The sequence below is a fragment of the Phocoena phocoena genome, chromosome 1, assembly GCF_963924675.1.
Source record: "Phocoena phocoena chromosome 1, mPhoPho1.1, whole genome shotgun sequence".
Classification (NCBI taxonomy): Eukaryota; Metazoa; Chordata; class Mammalia; order Artiodactyla; family Phocoenidae; genus Phocoena; species Phocoena phocoena.
This window is the reverse complement of record NC_089219.1, coordinates 141,619,916-141,639,274: the sequence shown is the minus strand read 5'-3', so window position 1 is coordinate 141,639,274 and position 19,359 is coordinate 141,619,916. Positions and strand designations below refer to the sequence as shown.

General features: G+C 37.2%; 1 protein-coding gene across 1 annotated transcript in view; it reads right to left on the bottom strand.

The window, feature by feature from the left end:
- Positions 1-19,359, bottom strand: part of HMCN1 (hemicentin 1) — a 519,661-nt gene that overhangs the window by 243,275 nt on the left and 257,027 nt on the right. Inside the window, exons 20-29 of the mRNA XM_065885936.1 lie at positions 16,471-16,583; positions 14,393-14,552; positions 13,594-13,762; positions 10,438-10,565; positions 8,339-8,611; positions 7,259-7,354; positions 4,517-4,711; positions 3,440-3,570; positions 3,127-3,274; positions 1,054-1,180 (exon numbers count right to left, since the gene is read on the bottom strand). Of these exons, the coding sequence (XP_065742008.1) occupies positions 1,054-1,180; positions 3,127-3,274; positions 3,440-3,570; positions 4,517-4,711; positions 7,259-7,354; positions 8,339-8,611; positions 10,438-10,565; positions 13,594-13,762; positions 14,393-14,552; positions 16,471-16,583 (1,540 nt within the window). The remainder of the gene's footprint in view (positions 1-1,053; positions 1,181-3,126; positions 3,275-3,439; positions 3,571-4,516; positions 4,712-7,258; positions 7,355-8,338; positions 8,612-10,437; positions 10,566-13,593; positions 13,763-14,392; positions 14,553-16,470; positions 16,584-19,359) is intronic.

Here is a 19,359-nt window from a genome sequence, read left to right as displayed (position 1 = left end):
AGATAGTTTTGGTACATACAGCCTGATTTTACTCTTTTGAATTGCTGTCCAGTGTTTCATAATAAGACAATGCCATACGTCATCTATCCTCTCTCCCAATGTCAAGCTTTAAGCAGTTTTCACTTTTCTGCTTTCACAGTGTTTCAGGGAGTATTCAGGGAGTCAAGCCTTCCTGCAGAACAGATGACCGGCTTCCCTGTCCTAGACACCAGAAGTGTCATTGCTACATTATAGCATATGAGCATTTAAATTTTAATAGATAATCAACAAATTGCCTTTCAGAGTACTAATTTACATTGTCCCATCAGAGTCCTATATCCTGATTTCCCATACTCTAAGCCAACACTTGATATTTTTCGAACTTCTACTTTTTCTTGCCAAACTAACCTATGAGAAACAAAATCATATTATTTTGCTTACCTTCTCCAAATTATTGAAGGTAAGCATCTTTTAGTATATTTATTAACTATATAACTTCTTAATTCCCTGTTTATACCCTCCACACATTTTTCTATGTTGTTTGTCTTTCTTATTGACATATAAAAAGTTTTTACACAATCCTTTATTTTATAAACTGAAAACCTTTACTCTTTGCTATTTAGGTCTTAGACAGCTGCTTTCAGAAATTATAATAATACACAAGGGCTAAGAGAAACATCTAATTGCTCTTTTGTGGTTGTTCCTTTTTGACCATATATTAAACTAGCTTAAGCATGCATCTTGCTGTCATAAGCAAGTTTTCCTTTTTAATAATTCAAACAATTCCACGTAAAGACAAGATTATCTCTGTACTTGGATCTTGCATTTTTCATTCTTAGCCCTTAGTGTATATTTAGTGTATAATAAATGTGAGTTCCTCTGTGTCTCTGAAATAAATTCCCAGCATTTATGAAGTCCTACAATTCATAAATCTGAGACCATTTATGAACAATATTGTTTTTCCTTCATGTTCATTTAATAATATTCTATGTGGTAAGATAATTAAGAGGGGAAAAATCCACATCTATTTCTAAACAATTGGATCCTTGTAACAAATACGGAAGAGGTACTCACTTGCCATCTTTGAACCAGTGAATAATGGGAAAGGGAGTGCCTTTGACTTGGCATTCAAGGGTGGTATCCTGGTTGAGGACAACTGAGACTTCACTTGGGGAGCTGGTACCTATTATGGTGGGTGGGACTTGAACAAAGACATTTTATCATTAAAATCTATGACTTAGCAAAAAGAGCAGGGAGTGAGAGAAGATAATGATTTCTATAATATTTCAACAAGATCTTAATGTTAAAAGTAAAATACCATAAAATAATCCCTTTCATATCACATCTGCAGACCCAAATGTCAAATTTAAACACAGGAACACGTTCATGAAAGATCTGATAGCAAGACAATTACTTGGAAGAATTATAGTAGTAAAGAACTCATTTTGAGGAGTATTAAATCAATGTACAAAAGGAGTTTAGAATATAAATGAGCAGTCAAGCTCATATACTGAAATTTACTACTGCTATACGTTTTTAGATAATGAATGACATAGTCAATGACAATCTTATAATGTTTAAATTCTACCATAGTACTGTTTGAAATATATTACCCTTGTCTCTTTTAAAGGGCTGCTATGCTAAAATTGTAAATGAGATATAATGTGAAAAGATTGTACTAGTTTTTATTCTCGGAATTATAAAGTATATTAAAGAGCTCCCATAAACTTCCCTGGTCTTTGAATCCTCCCCCTTTATATCACACGACGGTGCTTGATCTTAATCTTCAGAGCAATGATCAGCCATTAAAGGGTTTCAATAAGGGAGGGCTGTGATCAAATTTGTTTTAAGACCACACTGGCTTCTGAATGAAGATCGGATTCCAGTGGCAAATAATGGATGAAGGGGAGTAGTTAGGAGGTTATTACATTAATTCAGCTTATAAATTATAATTAACATGGAATTAAGAAGCAGATTTAACAGGAGGTAGACAGATTTACAGAGTCAGGGAGAGGGAGGTAGGAAGAATGAGTATCAGGTTGTGTCAGAAGCAAGTGGATGGATGGAGGTGCTGGTCACTATGATGGGGGTCACTGAATGTGACCAGAACAGGCATTTACTGAGACCTTTCAGTTTTCTATGCCACTGAGATATTCAAGCCAAGATATTGTAGAGGAGAGCAGATATATCACCTGAGAGCTCAGGGAAGAAGTCTGAGTTGGAGATAAAAATGTGGGAGTCATCAGTGCACAGACAGCAGTCAAAGTCATGAGAGTAAATGAGTGCCAAGAGAAATAATGCCAATGAGACTAATGATAGAAAAGATCACTTGTTTTTATAACCTATACTTAAATACAATAATGGTAATTTTAGCAGAGGAAATTCAAAGTACTTCCGGCTTTGAGAAGACTTGAGAGAGAACTTTTATGTTTTAGCAGTTTACGAACGGTAATTCTAATGCAGTGTCATTCCCAGACCTCACTTCCACTCCAGACTTACAAATCATACGCCCTTTCGATGAGCAAAACATTGAAAAGGAAGGAAGTCATTTTATCACAAAGTAAGCTTTAGTAAGCAAATATAATCTCACGAACTAAATTTATAAAAATTTTATGATTATGATCAAAACATTTTAAATCCCAATTTATTACAGCTGCTACCCATTCTCAGCATTCTCCCCACTTAATCAGAATCAGGGCTGAGATTGTTTAGTTATAGGAATTAATTAGAATGCAGGGGAGGGTGAATTTACTACCTTCTTCAGTTCAAGTACAACCTAGCAGCTTTAGGAGATGTTGGCAACATGAATGAATTTTACTGTGCATCATCCTGTATAGTTACTTCCCAAAGAATTTCCTGACCACATCATTAGAGAAACTAACAAGAGCAGTAATTTAGTATTTTCTGTACAAGACAGTACCAAGTACCCATAGACATCGCTATATGATAATAACAAATACCTATAAACTTTCTATATCACATGGTTCTGATTAACCAATATTAAAGACAAAAATAATAATAGAATAAAATGAATGATATTTCTCCTATCAATTTATTTTTCATCTCTTTACTCTTTAATACAGTTAATGCTGTCCTATATAAGAAATGCATCTGAATTGCAGTTTTTTAAAAGAATGTTTTCCTTACCTAGCACATCGATGTTAAAATACTTTTGAGAAGTGCCTGCAGTATTAATTGCTTTGCAGGAGTATCTTCCTGCATCCTCTGGAGTGGCTTTGAAGAGCTTTAATATCTTCCCATTGCTCACAATCTGAATAGTGCTGCTTTCAGTCACCTTTTAAGGCCAAAAGGGTCAGTGTTATTTCCAATCCTAATAAAAATGCATAATTAAAATTTGAAGTAAAATTTTTATACTATTATTAATAAGAAAGTCACATTTGAATGATTTACTTCAGAGGGAGAGGCAAGGACCTATGCATATTTGGATGTCTCCATTTACCTGGACGTCATCTTTATACCACATAATGATGGGAGATGGAGTACCTTCAACTTCACAAATGAGACTGGTCAGCTGGTTGACCAACACGGACACATTTGTTACTTGCTCTTTATCTTTAATTACTGGAGGAACTGCAAAAAGCGAGAAGTTGTAGTTAGATAGTTTTAAATAAATATTATATACAAAGTTTCTTTACAAAGGACTTTAGAAAGCAAATTCTGAGATACCTGATAGCTAGAAAGGCTGGTCATACTTAAGACAGCTTTTATTATCAAATGAAGAGTCTTGACCACTATAAGTAACTCATTGAATTTTTACTTTAATTATTTTAGAGTTTTGAATTAAGGATAAATTTAAGGGAGATCCTATTTATTTCACATACCACTCAAAATGCAAACTGCTAGAGTCTCAAGTTATGTGAGACTACTTTGCTGATGAGAATTAATATTGCCCAGTGTTTCTGGAAGCCAATATCCATCAAATTTCAAAATGCACATATCCTTTGACGTGCAAAGTGCCATATATACATGACTTAGAATAGTAAACAACTGGTACCAAATGCTCATCATTACTAGAAGAAGGTTAAGTAAATCATGGTATGGTGGGATGTTAGGTAGGCATAAATAAGAGTTAGGAATATTGAATAATCCCCAGGATAGAGTGTTTAATGAAATAGGCAAGGTGTGGAGTAATGTATATAATGGTCTACTATAAATGCTTTTTGTATGTAAAAAAAAGAGGATGAAATATATATTCATATTTCTTCATTTTTGCATAAAAATATCTCTGGGGAAATACATACATACACACATATACCTAACAGCTTTCCTTGCCCATAGGGAGGATAAGTAGCTCAGGTCCAGGGGACTTTTGACTATGTATCTTTTTCTACCATTTCAACTTTCAGTGATAAAAAATAAATCAATAAATGCAGTTAGACCACTACTTTTCTGGTTGATAACACGTCTATTCACATAAATATTAAATAACACTAGACTGAAAGAATAACGTATATAAAAGAATCTGAAAATGCCACATATTCAGTTACACGATTTTAGCATTTCTATCTGTATTTACCATGGACTTTGAGGTTATATTTTCTTTCTGTGGTTCCCGCTTCATTGACTGCCACACAAATGTACTCCCCATTGTCATATGGCGTAACGGAAGCAATAACCAACAATGTGCCATCTTCTAATATAGAAATACCAGGATCTCTGGCTGTCAGCTCTCTACCATTCCACAACCATTTGATGGTTGGTTTGGGGGTACCTAAATAAGAAATTAAAGCTTTGTGATATTTTACAACAAAATTAGAAGTCACTATTAAATATCAAATATCTTGAGGAGAAATAAAATTTGTTATGATTATAACATGTACCCTTAGGTACTATGCTTCTTTGAAGATATTGCTCCTGGCATGGGATTTCGACGAGATTATGGTATTTAATGCCTCTAATTCCTGATCAGTGTTAAAAGATATATGGTCTGTAGTGTAGAATTTGATTAAAGTTGTTTTTATCAAGACATTCAGATGACAGTAAGCAAAGCAAAACATTTTCTTGAGTGAGTTTATGGTGCTAGTGGGGGGAAAAACTATATTAATTAAATGGACTAGAAATGGAGAGAGTTTTTGGATGAAAATAAAGGAAGAGCAAAAATAAGATACTATCAGAGGAATATACATGAAGATTGCTCAGAGTACATAAATGATGTACAGAAATGATGCTTCATAAGTCACATTTTAAACAGGCCTGATAGAGCAGAGATGAGGAACGTCTACTATCCACACATCTTCTGGGGATCCCATTCTGTTAAACAGAGGGCAACAGATTAATTCTTGACTTTTTATACTGAAAAGAAAGCTGAGAAAGCAGTGAGCAGAACTGCTTTCCTCAATTTATTTATGACCAAGAGAGTGAATGGAACTTACATAACTCGTGAATGAAAGTGATAAAAACCATCTTAAAATGCATAATGGAGCCAAAAGGACGTACTTGAAATAGACAAACAGTAAACTCTATAATAAGAATGTATTTATTTAGCAAGCAATGTGCCAGGCACTATTCTAAGTACTTTCACATTTTACTTAATCCCTATAAAAATAAAAAAAGCACATTCAATAAAATTAATATAATTGTATAAGACATGGCTAATAATCTTATATTAAAGCATAATAAAAATATTAAAGAATGGTCATATATCTAAGTACAAAAGAATGGCAGGAATACATAGAACGTGTCATTTAGGTTAAACTCAAATTGAGTTAAGGAATTATAAAAATGACTGTGATTGACTATGAATGACTATGAACTAATAAAATGACTATACTTATGGGAAAAAATAAAACAAAAATATTCGCCTATTTCATCATCCTCATAGTAAGACGCTGACTGATGAGCAAGAGAAGAGAAAACTGATGGACTGCAGTTGTTCGTGTTGTCAAGGAAAAAAGGGGATTATAATCATTTCCCTACATCTTACTCATTCTTTTATGTGGTTCTCAAACTTCTCAATTAATATTTGTTAAGTTGATAAATGAAAAAGTAAATGAACAAGCAAAAGAAAGAAACTGTGTTCTATTTTATTTCTAAATGGTAGAACAACCATGGTCAAGATGAAATTCATGGCAAATAAAATGAAAAGGCATCTAGCTATTTTAAATGAACTCAAGAATTCTATCCCCGATGAGAATAGAGTACTAGGAAGAGGTGGTATTTCAAAATGGAAAAGGGAAGTCCAAGCCAGCTTGGGAGTCAGGGATTCAGCGGAGAGTACTGAGCAATAGTGCCACTGGCAGGGCTCCATCAGTAGTAAGCACCCACAGAACTCAGCTGAACTTAAACCTTTCTCAAGGATCCTTCTCCAGGCCTTGCCTCCCTCCCCACTGGCTCCAGGAATAGTTACTGACAATTCTTTAGATATCTGAAAATCTTGTTAAAGTTATCTTTCTTTTAATGCTGTTAAGAGAGGCAAAATCTTGCTACAGTAACAGAGACAGCCTTAAGGACCTTCAACTGCCACTGTCTCCAGGGACAAGAGAGTCAAGAGTTACATGTGGGAGCACTAATGCTACCAGTGGCATGGAGCCCTCCAGGAGGTCACGGAAAGAATACTGCTTGGTCTTTGCCAGAACTGCTACAGACTCATTTGAGTCATTGCAGATGAACTCATATGCGAAAGAAAGGATGTTCTTAACCATCTATTGGGCATCCAGAGTAAGGTGATAGTGACAGTGCCTTTTTCACATCCTCTAGAGGAGAGAGAATAACAATCTCCTGCCAGGAAACATGGTGGGATAGAAAACCCAGAAATTCAGGGAGAGAAGGAGTCTGGACAAGCATCAGAGAGCCAAGTTACAACCTGGCTCAGAATTACCAGTAGAGGATAAATCTAGAAAGAGGTTTTTAGAAAAGAAGTATCTAGAACAAACAAGGGGATTGCCCTAATTTATACCCCTGACTGAGATAAATATGCAAAGTTTGAATAGCCCTATCTGTCACATTTTAAAGAGAATTCTTGTCAAAAATACAATGAACTACAAGAAGTAACAGGAAGAAGCATGGACGACCTGGAAAATATGCTAGATAAGGCAAGTTTGAAACAACAGAAGGTATTTCCAGTGAAGGAAATAAAACACCTGGGAGGGAAAAATACCTATTCAACCTAGTTGTTATTTGGAAGAGGGATTAGTTTCCATTATGCCCAAATGTTATAACGAGGAATGACAAGTAGAATTTTATGATGTTTGGGGTTCAATATAGAATTCTGGAAGAATACAACATTATGCCAATGCCCATGTGTCCGAGTATTCCACACCTTTTGCAGGACATGGAAATGCAATGCGTTGACTGGCCACTCTTTCTTGGAATGGAGTGTTATATGGAGGCTCCAGATCTTCCAGCGTAGGTGGTTCTGTTAGAAAAAGAAATGCATTATCACAGGCTTTCCTTGGGCAATATCGAACTCTTCTGAGGCTAAGTATGACACCTGCTTCTCTATTCCTACCTTGGCAATGGTATTCTCTCTGACAGGAGTGCTTTTTCTCCTGATTGGACATGGCTGGTTCCCGCCAGTCAACAAGATTTCACTATAAATATTACCTCCTCAGAGAAGTCCTACATGACAATTCAGTCTAAAGTAGCCAACTGCTGGGAGCATCACCCTATTTTAATTTTCTACACAGCACGTCTCACGATCTGTATTTCTTGCTTGCTTGCTTGCTTTCTGCCTACTTACAGAACCGCTCACAAGAGCAGGTGTTTTACCTTTGTCACTATTTCCTCCTCACTGCCCAGATCATGACAGACGCCTGTCAGGAACTTGATAAACACCTGTTGCTTGAAGGAATAAAGATTCATCTTTTTTTTTTCCTGGCCGTGACACGTGGCCTGTAGGTTCTTAGTTCCCTGACCAGAGATCGAACCCATGCCCCCCTGCAGTGGAAGCTTGGAGCTATAACCACTGGACCACCAGGGAAGTCCCCAAGCATTAATATTTAAACCCTCAAAATAAGGCCTACATCATTACAGGGAACAGTGGACCTCGATTTCTAGGGATTAATATTGAGTGCAAATTACCACTATGAGGTAAATCCTACTCCAACCCACTCTGCCCACAATTTCTTCCAAACCAAAAATAGCGGGTGGGGCACTTATCTAGGATTGTTTCCACTGTCTGCATCATCCAGGGCAACTCTATTTCCAAAGGTAAACAGTTTTGTAATGTATAGTTTCATTTCTTTCTGGAATCATTCTCCTTTCAAAGTTAACTAGAGAGTCATAAAAGTTATAGAGAAATCTTCTGAAAGTGATCCAAGACCATCCAAGACTATATATTCTGTATAGACTCCAGGGTTTTTCCCCCACTGTACAAATATTTTCCTAGGCCAAAAATCACCTTGGACATGTAGCGTTATCTCCGTCTCATCACTGCCTGCTATGTTAGTAGCGACACATGTATATATGCCAGCATCGGAGAGCACAGCTTGGTCGATGCTGAATGTTCCATCTGGATGACTAATATGCTGCAGTCCATCAACCAAAATGGCGCTTCCACCTGTAAACCAGGTGATTACAGGAAGAGGCGTCCCTTGAGCACTGCATGGGATGTCCACTCTTTGACCAACTTGGACCTTCATAATTGTAGGTCCACGCTGTATCTTTGGAGGCACTGGAAACAACAACTGAGTATTAATAATCCAAGTTTTTAAAAATTCCTCCTTTTCTCACTTTAAATGAGAGCTCCTCACCAAGAGGCAGCATAAGAAAGTGGAATAATCTCAGGATTTGGATCCAGGCTCAGGCCACTTAACTAGCTGTGTGATCTAGGGCAATTCAGTAAATTTCCTGAGGCCTGTTTCCTTGATAATCCAGGCAAAATAACCTTTTCAATACCAATACACTGCAAGGATTATGGGAAATAATGAATATAAAACTCCTCATTCCAAACTCGAGGAAAAGGAAGCATTTAATGATGTCAGATTTCTTATAATATGTAAATAACTTAAGGTTTAAAGCCCTCTTAAATGGCAATCCAGTTAATTTCTATCATCTAAGTGAGCAAAACAAAAAGCATTTCTCTCCATGTATTCTTAGTTTTTGTTCTCTTTGTGGAAGGTTTAGCCAGACAGTAGGAAATATTTCTAATAAAAGCTTTTGTTAATTTCAGAGAAGAAAATCAAGATAAAGCCTCTATTATTTCCCTTTATCTACATTCCTTCAGAAATTTAAATGAGATAATTTATCAAAACACTGGCAAGTAGTTGCGTTCCACATACAAGCATTATGAACTATAGAATCAAGTTGACTCATAAGAATATGATTAGAATTTATGTACTTTACTTCCCTAACAAACCCCATTCCTCTGTCCTTTTGTTAAAACTTAATGTTTAACCAGTATATTCTAAAGGTTTTCCCTTACAGCAAACTTTTAAGTTTGATAGTACAGGCATACTTTATTTTATTTTATTGTATTTTGGTTCACTGCACTTCACAGATATCGCAATTTTTACAAATTGAAGTTTTACAGCAACCCTGCATTGTCAAATGACGGTTAGCATTTTTTAGCTATAAAGTATTTTTAAATTAAGGTATGTACATTATTTTAAAAGACAGAATGCTATTGCACACTTAATGGACTACAGTACAGTGTAAGCATAACTTTTATAGGCACTGGGAAACCAAAACATTTGTGTGACTGACTTTATTGCCATATTTGCCTTATTGAGATGGTCTGGAACTAAAACAGTAATATCTCCAAGATATGCCTGTATTATTATCATCATTTTACGAAAGAGAAAATTAAATATAGAAGAGGGGAGGCAATATGCCTAATGCTAGTAAATGACAGAACTCTCATTGGATTTCATATCCCACAGTCAAGAGGACACTACTGCAGTGACTGATCTGAGAGTGAAATCAGGTCAAAACTATTTGAGAAAATTTCTTCTGATATTTGAATGCGTGGCTTACAGTATGCGCTCACTAAGCATGTGTTGAATGAATGAGTAATTATCAATAGATAGACTATGGCAAATTGAGAGAAGAAAGCAGACTACCTAGAGAGTTTTAAAGTAGTTAAAGAATCCCAGGAGCAGAATGTTTTCAGTGGCTGAGCTCTATAAACATTGAAAATGACCATTTATATGCTATTAAGTTCTTCCTTAGGCATTCACATTCACTTCAACAAAAAGCCACCGGTCTAAACACATTTTCTTTTTTTATGGTGTATCAACATATTAAGTGACTGCAGACATCTAGTAAAATTGAGATCCAAAATTTTAATACTGTGCATCTGAGGAAAAAGGGGAGAGTTCTTGACAGATGGCAGATAAAGATTTCAGAGTAAATGAAAGAAAATCACAAGTCTCAGATTTTAGAAAATTTTTCTATAATTACTCTCTATACAATTTGAGGTTAATTATCAAAGAAACTGGGACAATAGGTCTCCCTGTGGCCAGTATATGCCATAGCATACGCCTTCATTTCAAAACTCACCATGGACATTTAATTTAACAGACTGAGTCACGTTCCCAGCAATATTTGTGGCAACGCAAAGATACATCCCACTATCTGAAACGCGGGTCTCAGTGATCTTCATTGAACCAGAAGGAAGGAACGTGTGTCTAAAAGAAAGAAACCAGACAGTAGACCATAAAGTATGAGGATTTAAATATCCCCTATGCAGCTACAATTCAATGTGAAACTACTACTCTGCAAGCTCTTTTTCAAACCATTCTCCCATCTATAATGTCATTTCTATACACCTTAAAAGTCAGGAATTTTCATAATTATCGAAATTGTCTTGTGTATTCTGTATGATGTTCTTACAAACACCAGATCAGTTTTCTTTTACATTTAAATCTAATGTAAGGGCCTGACATCGTCAAATAATTGTACATCTCTCTGCTTTGCTAAGTTGCAACTTTACAAAGCAAGTGTATATTTTAATAAACTTTAAATATACTCTGAACACATTATTGCTTTTTTCTACAATGCTTCATTTAAAAGTTTAGTATCCTAAAATAAAGGCAAAAAAAGGTACATATGCAATTCTCAGATATATACTGAATATATTCCTCTTATATAGTTAGGTAAACCAGATCTACATATAAAAATGTTATTATGTTAATTGTGCTAAAATAGCTTTAAACAGGGAGGGGGTCAAATAGACCTACTTACTATCAAGATTTCTTATAAGCTAAGACAAATAAAGTGTACTATGGGCCCAGAGACAGACAAATAGATAAACAGTTAAGGATGGAACCCCTCCCTTCAAAAAAAAGACTTAAGCATGTATGAGAACTCAACATGTAATATGCAATATCAGAGGTGGTGTTACAAAAAGTCAGGAAAGGACTGACTATTCAAAAATGGTGTTGGGCAAGTGGCTCTCCACATGGGAAAAATAAATAAATAAAATTAGAGCACTACCTAATACTACACACAAAATAAAAATTCAGATGTATTAAAACCCAAAATGTGAAAACAAACTTAAAAATTGCAATAAAACACTGGAGTTCTGTTTATGATCTTCCTAAAGTACAAATCTAAAAAAATAATAGATTAACATCTTGAGCTACATAGAAATTTTGAAATTCTGTACAACCAGACACCATACATAAACCTGAAAGGCTAGGAGTAGACTGAGAGAAGATATTTTCAACACATACAACAAACAAAGGATTGTTATTGAGAACAAAAACCAAATTTCTACATTTAATAAGAAAAAGAGAAACAAGTCACCAGAACATTGCAGCAGGTTTAAAGAGGCAATTCACAGATAACACAAATGGCCAACAAACAAGGGAAAACATTCCAGGCTCACTAGAATTCAGTCACGTGAAAAGTAAGACAGTTGCAAGACACCATTTCACATCCAGACGAATGGCAAAAAATTTTAAGTCAGTCAACACCACGCAGTGATTGTAATGTGGCAAAAGGTACACTTATATTCTGTTGATGGAAGGTAAATCAGGATTGCCCCTTCAGAAGGCAGTTAAGCACGGTCTACAAAGGTGAAAATAGTAATTCATTCTAACTAGAAATTGGGGTTCTAGGTACAAGTCGCAAAGAAACATGCATATGCATACAAAGAGAGATATAAAAAGATATTCCCTGATGGGCTTCCCTGGTGGTGCAGTGGTTGAGAGTCCGCCTGCCAATGCAAGGGACACGGGTTCGTGCCCCGGTCTGGGAGGATCCCACATGCCACGGAGCGGCTGGGCCCGTGAGCCATGGCTGCTGAGCCTGCGCGTCCGGAGCCTGTGCTCCGCAACGGGAGAGACCACAGCAGTGAGAGGCCCATGTACCGCACAAAAAAAAAGAAAAAAAAAAAGATATTCCCTGAAAAGCCGTTTCTAAAACCAAGAAAAAGAAAAGAAGAAAATGTAGAAAGACAAAACAAACAAGAACATGAATGTCCATACACAGGGAAATGTATAAATAAAATGTAGAATACGTATATGGTAGTTAAAATGAATAAACTGAATATATGTATAAAATGGCTAAATGTTGACTCAATAAAGCAAGCAGTAGAATAATAATATAGAACATGTTACAATGGTAAATTGGAAACAAGTACACAAAACAAAATCAAAAATAGAGAAAACAATATTCTATACTATTTAAGGATGTATGCATAGGATATACACCAAGTCTGTGTCAGTGTTTGTGCCCCTGGGAAAGGAGAAAAGAGATAATGACTGAGGAGGGGAACAATGAAACTTCAACTTTATCTGAAATATGGTATTTCTTCTATTCAAAAATACTCAAGGTAAATATTTTTTCAAACAAATAGTAAAGTAGTTCTTAATTGTTTACTTTTTTTCTCACCAGTGGTAGAGAAACTACTGTGGCATGAATTTATAGCTTCATAACCATACATCAACAAGTCTAACAGACAATAGCTAGAGACTGTAATTCTTACTCCGCCAGTAACTTCTGGCATGATGTTGAGTTAAAACAGTAATTGCTACCATTCTTTGAGAACCAGAGACGGGATATGGAATGTACATTATCTTATATCATCCTTTCAGGTATTATACCCATTTTATAAACAAGAAATCTGAGGTTCAAAGAGGCCCACTGAAAAAAACTGCCTAAGTTTCAGGTAAGCTTTAAGTAGCGGAGGTAAATTAAAACTCACATCAGCATGGCAACAAAGGTTGTGCCCTTAAGGGCTCTGGCATTCTGCTTTCCACGTCACTTAGTCTATCAAGTATATTGTTTCAGTGGGCCTTTATTTGTATAAGGGTTTAAGTTCAATCAAGAAGATTTTTACAAGTCATCTAATGAAAGTCAAATCCTAGATATTAGAGAATGTATTATGTTTTATTGCTCCTCTGAGATTACTGGAATTTTATAATATGCACTTTGTGCTAACCAGAATCTACATACAAATCCACTCCATTTTCATAACTACCTTGTAGAATGCACCAGTGGGAAATTACGTCAAGGCTGGGTGTCAGCATTTCTGCTATTAAAGAATGACTTAGAAGGTATATATATTTTCTGTAGGCTCAAATGTACGTGTAAATTATCTCAAATTTAAAAGGTTTTTTTTTTTTGAGACATTTGAAAACCTGAACAAGTACAGTCACCTGTCCCAAGAGATTATGTTTCACATGTTTCGATTCATCCCAGGTCCCCTACCTTGGAGAGAATGGCGAGATGAGCTGGGTTTCTTTGGCCCAGGTAATTATGGGTGGGGGTAAGCTCTTCACTTCACATGGAAGTGTCACCTCTCCCCCTGCAAGGACTGAGATCTCAACAGGCTTATCCTGGGACAGTCCTCGTTGATCTCCGAACACTCTGGGCCTTACTAAAATAAACACAAGTTTTGAAAGGGAAACAGTACATTGAAAACAAAGCACACTTTAATTCACACTAAAATGGGGACTACTAATATTCTTCAGTAATTTGCAAAAAGATGCTGTTTGTTCCAAAGTCTCAGGACGTATCTAAAGCTTTCCATTAACACACATCATGAGAGCTTAAAGGAAAAGGACTAGAAAGTTTTCCTTTTTAGCTCCTTCTTTCAGAACACAATGCAGAGGTCAGCTGAAATGCCCTTTTGGAATCTAGCATCTGTAAAAGCAACCCCTCAAGGCAGAGCACTAACCAAGATATAGCTGAGGTTTGGCTTTGTTTTAACTAAGTTTTAACTAAGTGGTGTTTCTAAAGAGGGTTGGGTGCCATAAGCATACTCCTTGGGAAAACACCATAAAATTTTTCCGAAAGGCTATACAATTCCTCTCCCTTTAAATCACAATCTAAGTAGAGGAGATGTTGGTTGGCAGGAAAAATGCATTTTTTGTACAAAACTATAAACTTGGAAAAGTAGTTCACTTTAGGGGTACAGCCCTCTAGTAACATTACTTGGGAGAGAAATGTGAGTTTTGGCACAGACAGACAGCGTCAAAGAAAAACATTCCTCCCCAAGGGCTCTCACCATAGACGGTCAGCTGCACTTTCCTTTTGGCGTAGCCGGCTGCATTGGTGGCAGTGCAGACGTACTCCCCGCTCTCCTCACCTCCAGGGGACACCACATATAGACTTCCGTCAGCCCCTGCGGAAAACTTAGCACTGCTGGTGGAAATCCGCTCGCCCTTCTGCAAAACAACACAGAGCAAAAAGTGTTTTCTAAGATAATAAAGGAGTGACTTAATGTCTGGAAGAAAAGAGAGGAAGAAAAAAATCTCTAAAGGGAAAAATACTAGATTGAAAGAATGCTAATTTGAAGAAAGCTCTTTGTAAGAAAAATTAAACAAACAATGCAAAGGTGACATTTCTTCATACCAAACTAGATCCCCTTCATTCCAAAGCTACTTAAAAGTGGAGGGGATGGGGTTTCTCTGGTGGCGCAGTGGTTGAGAGTCCGCCTGCCGATGCAGGGGACACGGGTTCGTGCCCCGGTCTGGGAAGATCCCACGTGCCGCGGAGCGGCTGGGCCCGTGAGCCATGGCCGCTGAACCTGCGCGTCCGGAGCCTGTGCTCCGCAACGGGAGAGGCCACAACAGTGAGAGGCCCGTGTACCGCTATAAAAAAAAAAAAAAAAAAAGTGGAGAGGATGAGGTAGCAGCAGACGGGATGAGTGTTTATGCTAAGCCAGGTACCGTTTTGAGCACTTCACATGAATTAATTATGTTAACGCTCACACCAATCTTATGAGTAGGAACTACTACAACCCCTGTTTTACAGTTGACAGCATTAAATCTGGGGGCTTGGCAGAGTAACTTGCCCAGGGCCAAAGAGTTAGTCAGTGGTAGAACTGGAACTCGAACCCAGGCAGGCAGGCTTGGGGGCCTAAACTCTTAACTTCTGTGCATGATCCCAGCTCAAAGGCCATCCTGTAAAGAAGATTTCATTTTTGTATTTCCCTAAAATGCATTAAACTTCTACTCAGTACCAGACTGTACAGTTTGGGGCTCAGCTTCACCACCACATTTTTGTGCCCAGGATGCAGAAATCTTAATCTTTCAATTTAATTTATGGATGTCAAAACCAACTTCTCTATATTTCAGAGATTTTTAGAAGTATAAAATTAGATGTTATGACAAAATACTTTGGTTGTGACCCTAAATATACAAACGCCATATTTCATTATTATGCCGTCATTTTATATTACTTTCTCTCTACCAGATTTAATCTACAGAAAATATGCCACCTTCATGGCTGTTAAAAGATGGAAAGGACTTCCTCAGGAAATGGAAGAAGGAAGTCCTTCTTTCCTCACTGCAAGAACATAAGGAAAAGCCAGAGAACTTCACGACAGGGATACTGAGGGGGATAAATGAGTTCATCTATGTGTCTTATTTTGGCTTCCAGAAGAGCAGAGTCCAAGATAAAGATTTGGAGTCAGGAAGTTTACTTGGAAAGTGATTCCCAGGGGCTTGAAGAAGACAGTTGGAAAGTGAGGCAAGAAGGAAAGAAAGCTAATAAAGGGTTTCACTGTCCTGGTTTCCTCCGTGGCTGGGCTTATAAGCTCAGTGTGCTCAGGGCCCTCTGAGAAACTATGTAGATGCACCCCAGAAGGATTTTTCTGATAGATGAGAAGTGGGACCCTCTCCCAGGATTTAATGTTCTTGTACTCCCTGACCACTCAGCAGGCTAAGTGGCCTTGTGGGGTTTTGGAGAAAGCCCTCAGTCCCCAAACTAGAGAGGTACATGCATGAAGAGTGACCCTGGCAGAAAGCATGGAGCAGTCCACCAGAGCTGAGCTTAAGCCAAAAGGGTTTAGGGGATGTGGCAAGGAGTAAAAAAGGATCTGCTACAACATGTGAAGTGCTTAGAAAAGTCCCCGGAACAAAGAATGTGCTGTATTAGTGTTCACTGTTGTGTTAATACTATTTAAGCATCAAGTAGTTGAATGAACTAAGGACATTTTAAGGTCCATTCTAAGAGGTATGACTATGGGTTTTCCTTTCTGTAAGGTTCTATGGTACAGTGACAAGTTCCATGTACGAAAATATTCAAATATTGTTGTAGCAACACATATTATTAACAAACATCACTAGATACGTCATTTACCTTGGACCAGATGATAGATGGTTTGGGGATTCCACTTGCCTTGCATGGTAAAGTTACTGGAATGCCTTCAATGGTACTGAGTACCTGCTGTCCATGCTGAATGGTTGGCAGAACTGGAAAAGGAAGCAATATGCAGAATCTGAGCACCCGTCCTTCCATTTAGCTTCACAAGTTTAAAGTTGAACATTTTCAGGATATACGAATATTTCTAAAAACTAGCAAAGACAACCTTTTCTGTTAGAAATGTATGGCAATTTGTAAGGGAGTGTAATAAAGTAAATAAAATAGTTGCAATCTGAAGAATTTAATAAACACTTAAAATCAAGTAGTAAATTAAGTTGATTTTCCTAACAAAAATAAGAGAGAACTGAAGGAAATCGTATTTTCAGGAAATTCAAGCTAGAACTACAGAGTTACACACTTAACATATCTTACACCATTCTCCATTACCCCATTAAGCTGCAGTGAGCTGACTTAACCTCACCTCCAGAGAAATGGACTGTTTAACCACTACAGATTAAATACCTGTCTATACACAAGAATCACTTAGCAAGCTACTAAATTTAACCTCGAAAATAGAATCTATTTTCGTAAAAGGAATTCAAAAGTAAAGCTTGAAAGGCCTCAGGAGTTTACATTTAAAAGTCTAAAATACAAGATTCTAAGTCAATATATATATATATTTTTTGCGGTACGCGGGCCTCTCACTGTTGTGGCCTCTCCCGTTGCGGAACACAGGCGCCAGACGTGCAGGCTCAGCGGCCATGGCTCACGGGCCCAGCCGCTCTGCGGCATGTGGGATCTTCCCGGACCGGGGCACAAACCCGCGCCCCCTGAATCGGCAGGCGGACTCTCAACCACTGTGCCACCAGGGAAGCCCAGTCAATATTTTTCACTAAGAATGCATATCTTTTGACTTTAGAAAGCAACTAAAGAATTGACATTATATGATTGGAAGCAAAAGGAAAGGGAAGACTTCATCATTCTATTCTGTATATATCTGTTCATCATAACCAACTTGCATACAAAAAATTATCAATACTCAATGTTCTCAAAATAAAGAATTTGATTAAAGAAGCTCCCAGGGACTTCCCTGGTGGTCCAATGTTAAAGAATCTGCCTTCCAATGCAGGGGACACAGGTTCCATCCCTGATCAGGGAACTAAGATCCCACATGCCACAGGGCAACTAAGCCCACGTGCCACAACTAATGAGCCCGGGTGCCTCAACTAGAGAGAAGCCTGCGTGCCACAAACTACAGAGCCCATGCATTCTGGAACCCACGCGCCACAACTAGAGAAGAGAAAACCTGCACACCACAGCTAGAGAGAAGCCCAGGCTCCACAACAAAGAGCCTGTGCGCTGCAACAAAAGATCCCGCATGCCTCAACGAGGATCCCGCATGCCGCAACTAAGACCCGACGCAGCCAAAAATAATTAAAAATAAATTAAATAAATATAAATCTTTTTAAAAAAAAAAAAGCTCCCATACATGAAAGTACCTAACATAGCGCAAGGAATGTAATGAAAGACCAATATATACCAGGAATTTCCTTTCCTTTCCCCAGAAAGATGAGACTGGAGCTGTTCCCTAGAGCTCAAGCACTCACTGTGGCTCTTGTTTTTAAGTCAAATTTCTCTAGAATTCTCCCAGCTACCCTGGAGTAGAAGTTTGCCAGAACAAGAGAAACCAGAGACCTCAGTGCAAAAGCTTCCTTTTGAAAGGCTTAGATGAGCTTTGCTACATCCTTGTATTTTCCTAAGGTGGGGATTATTCTTTAGATCACATCTTCTTAAAGAATTGGCAGTAAATTCCCAGCCATAGACAAGAATGCCAGGCTACTCTCTAAAGCGAGAAATTTAATTTCCAGAATCATCATGGAATAGTCAACTTTCAACTTTGCTGTCATTTTATGGCAACATGGAATAAGCCATTTTCTTAAATACATATTCAGCTCGACAGCTATAAAGGCAAGTGGCAAATTTAGGCAATGGTTTTCAAATCTGATGACATTTGAGTATGAAAGAGTTTTTCTTTGCAGATTGTCAATCTATGTAAATCAACATGACAATTAAATAGTTTGTCATTTTAATTTGCACATATTTATATGGGCATTCGTTAATTCAATTCTAAGAATTCTTTGAGAGCCTTTGATTTACAATGTGGTGTTAATTTCTACTGTACAGCAAAGTGACTCAGTTATACATATATATATATACATATATATATATATATACAGTCTTTTTTTAATATTCTTTTCCATTATGGTTTATCTCAGGATATAATAAATACTCTTAAAAGTGGAGAGGCAGAGTGATGAAATTAACATAAATACAGAGGTATACAGAATTTGTGATACTGGATCACATCCAACTCAAAGGCAAATCTGTCCTCTAAACAGCTGTTTGGTTTAGTTCACGTCAAATGCTGGGTTAATTTTTCTTAATCTTATTAACTAAATCAGTTACTCATTTTGGCCTAAGATGGATGAAACGATGTTGTGAAATGACCTTTTAAACTTTTAACTGTTAAAATCTTTTGCATCTTGATAAACCACATCATTGGTTCCTCTGTCTTCTCCATACTCCTCGGATCTGGCAGACATCACAACTAATCATGTCACTCTTTCACCCAAGTGAAAATTTATATCAGAATTCTTCTCAACACAATATTCTAGGCAGTTGCTAGATGCCAAAGGGAGATGACATGAATGCATTTCTACCGTAGATTCTCAAACTGGTCCATAAGCACCCTCTGCAAAATGTATGGACTGATCTTCTTTAAAAAATAGTTAAATACAGCTATATCCAATTTGACATTATGTATTTACTCAACTAATTTAATGTTACTTTGGTATTTCTTCAAGAATATCTCACATAATGTTGGTG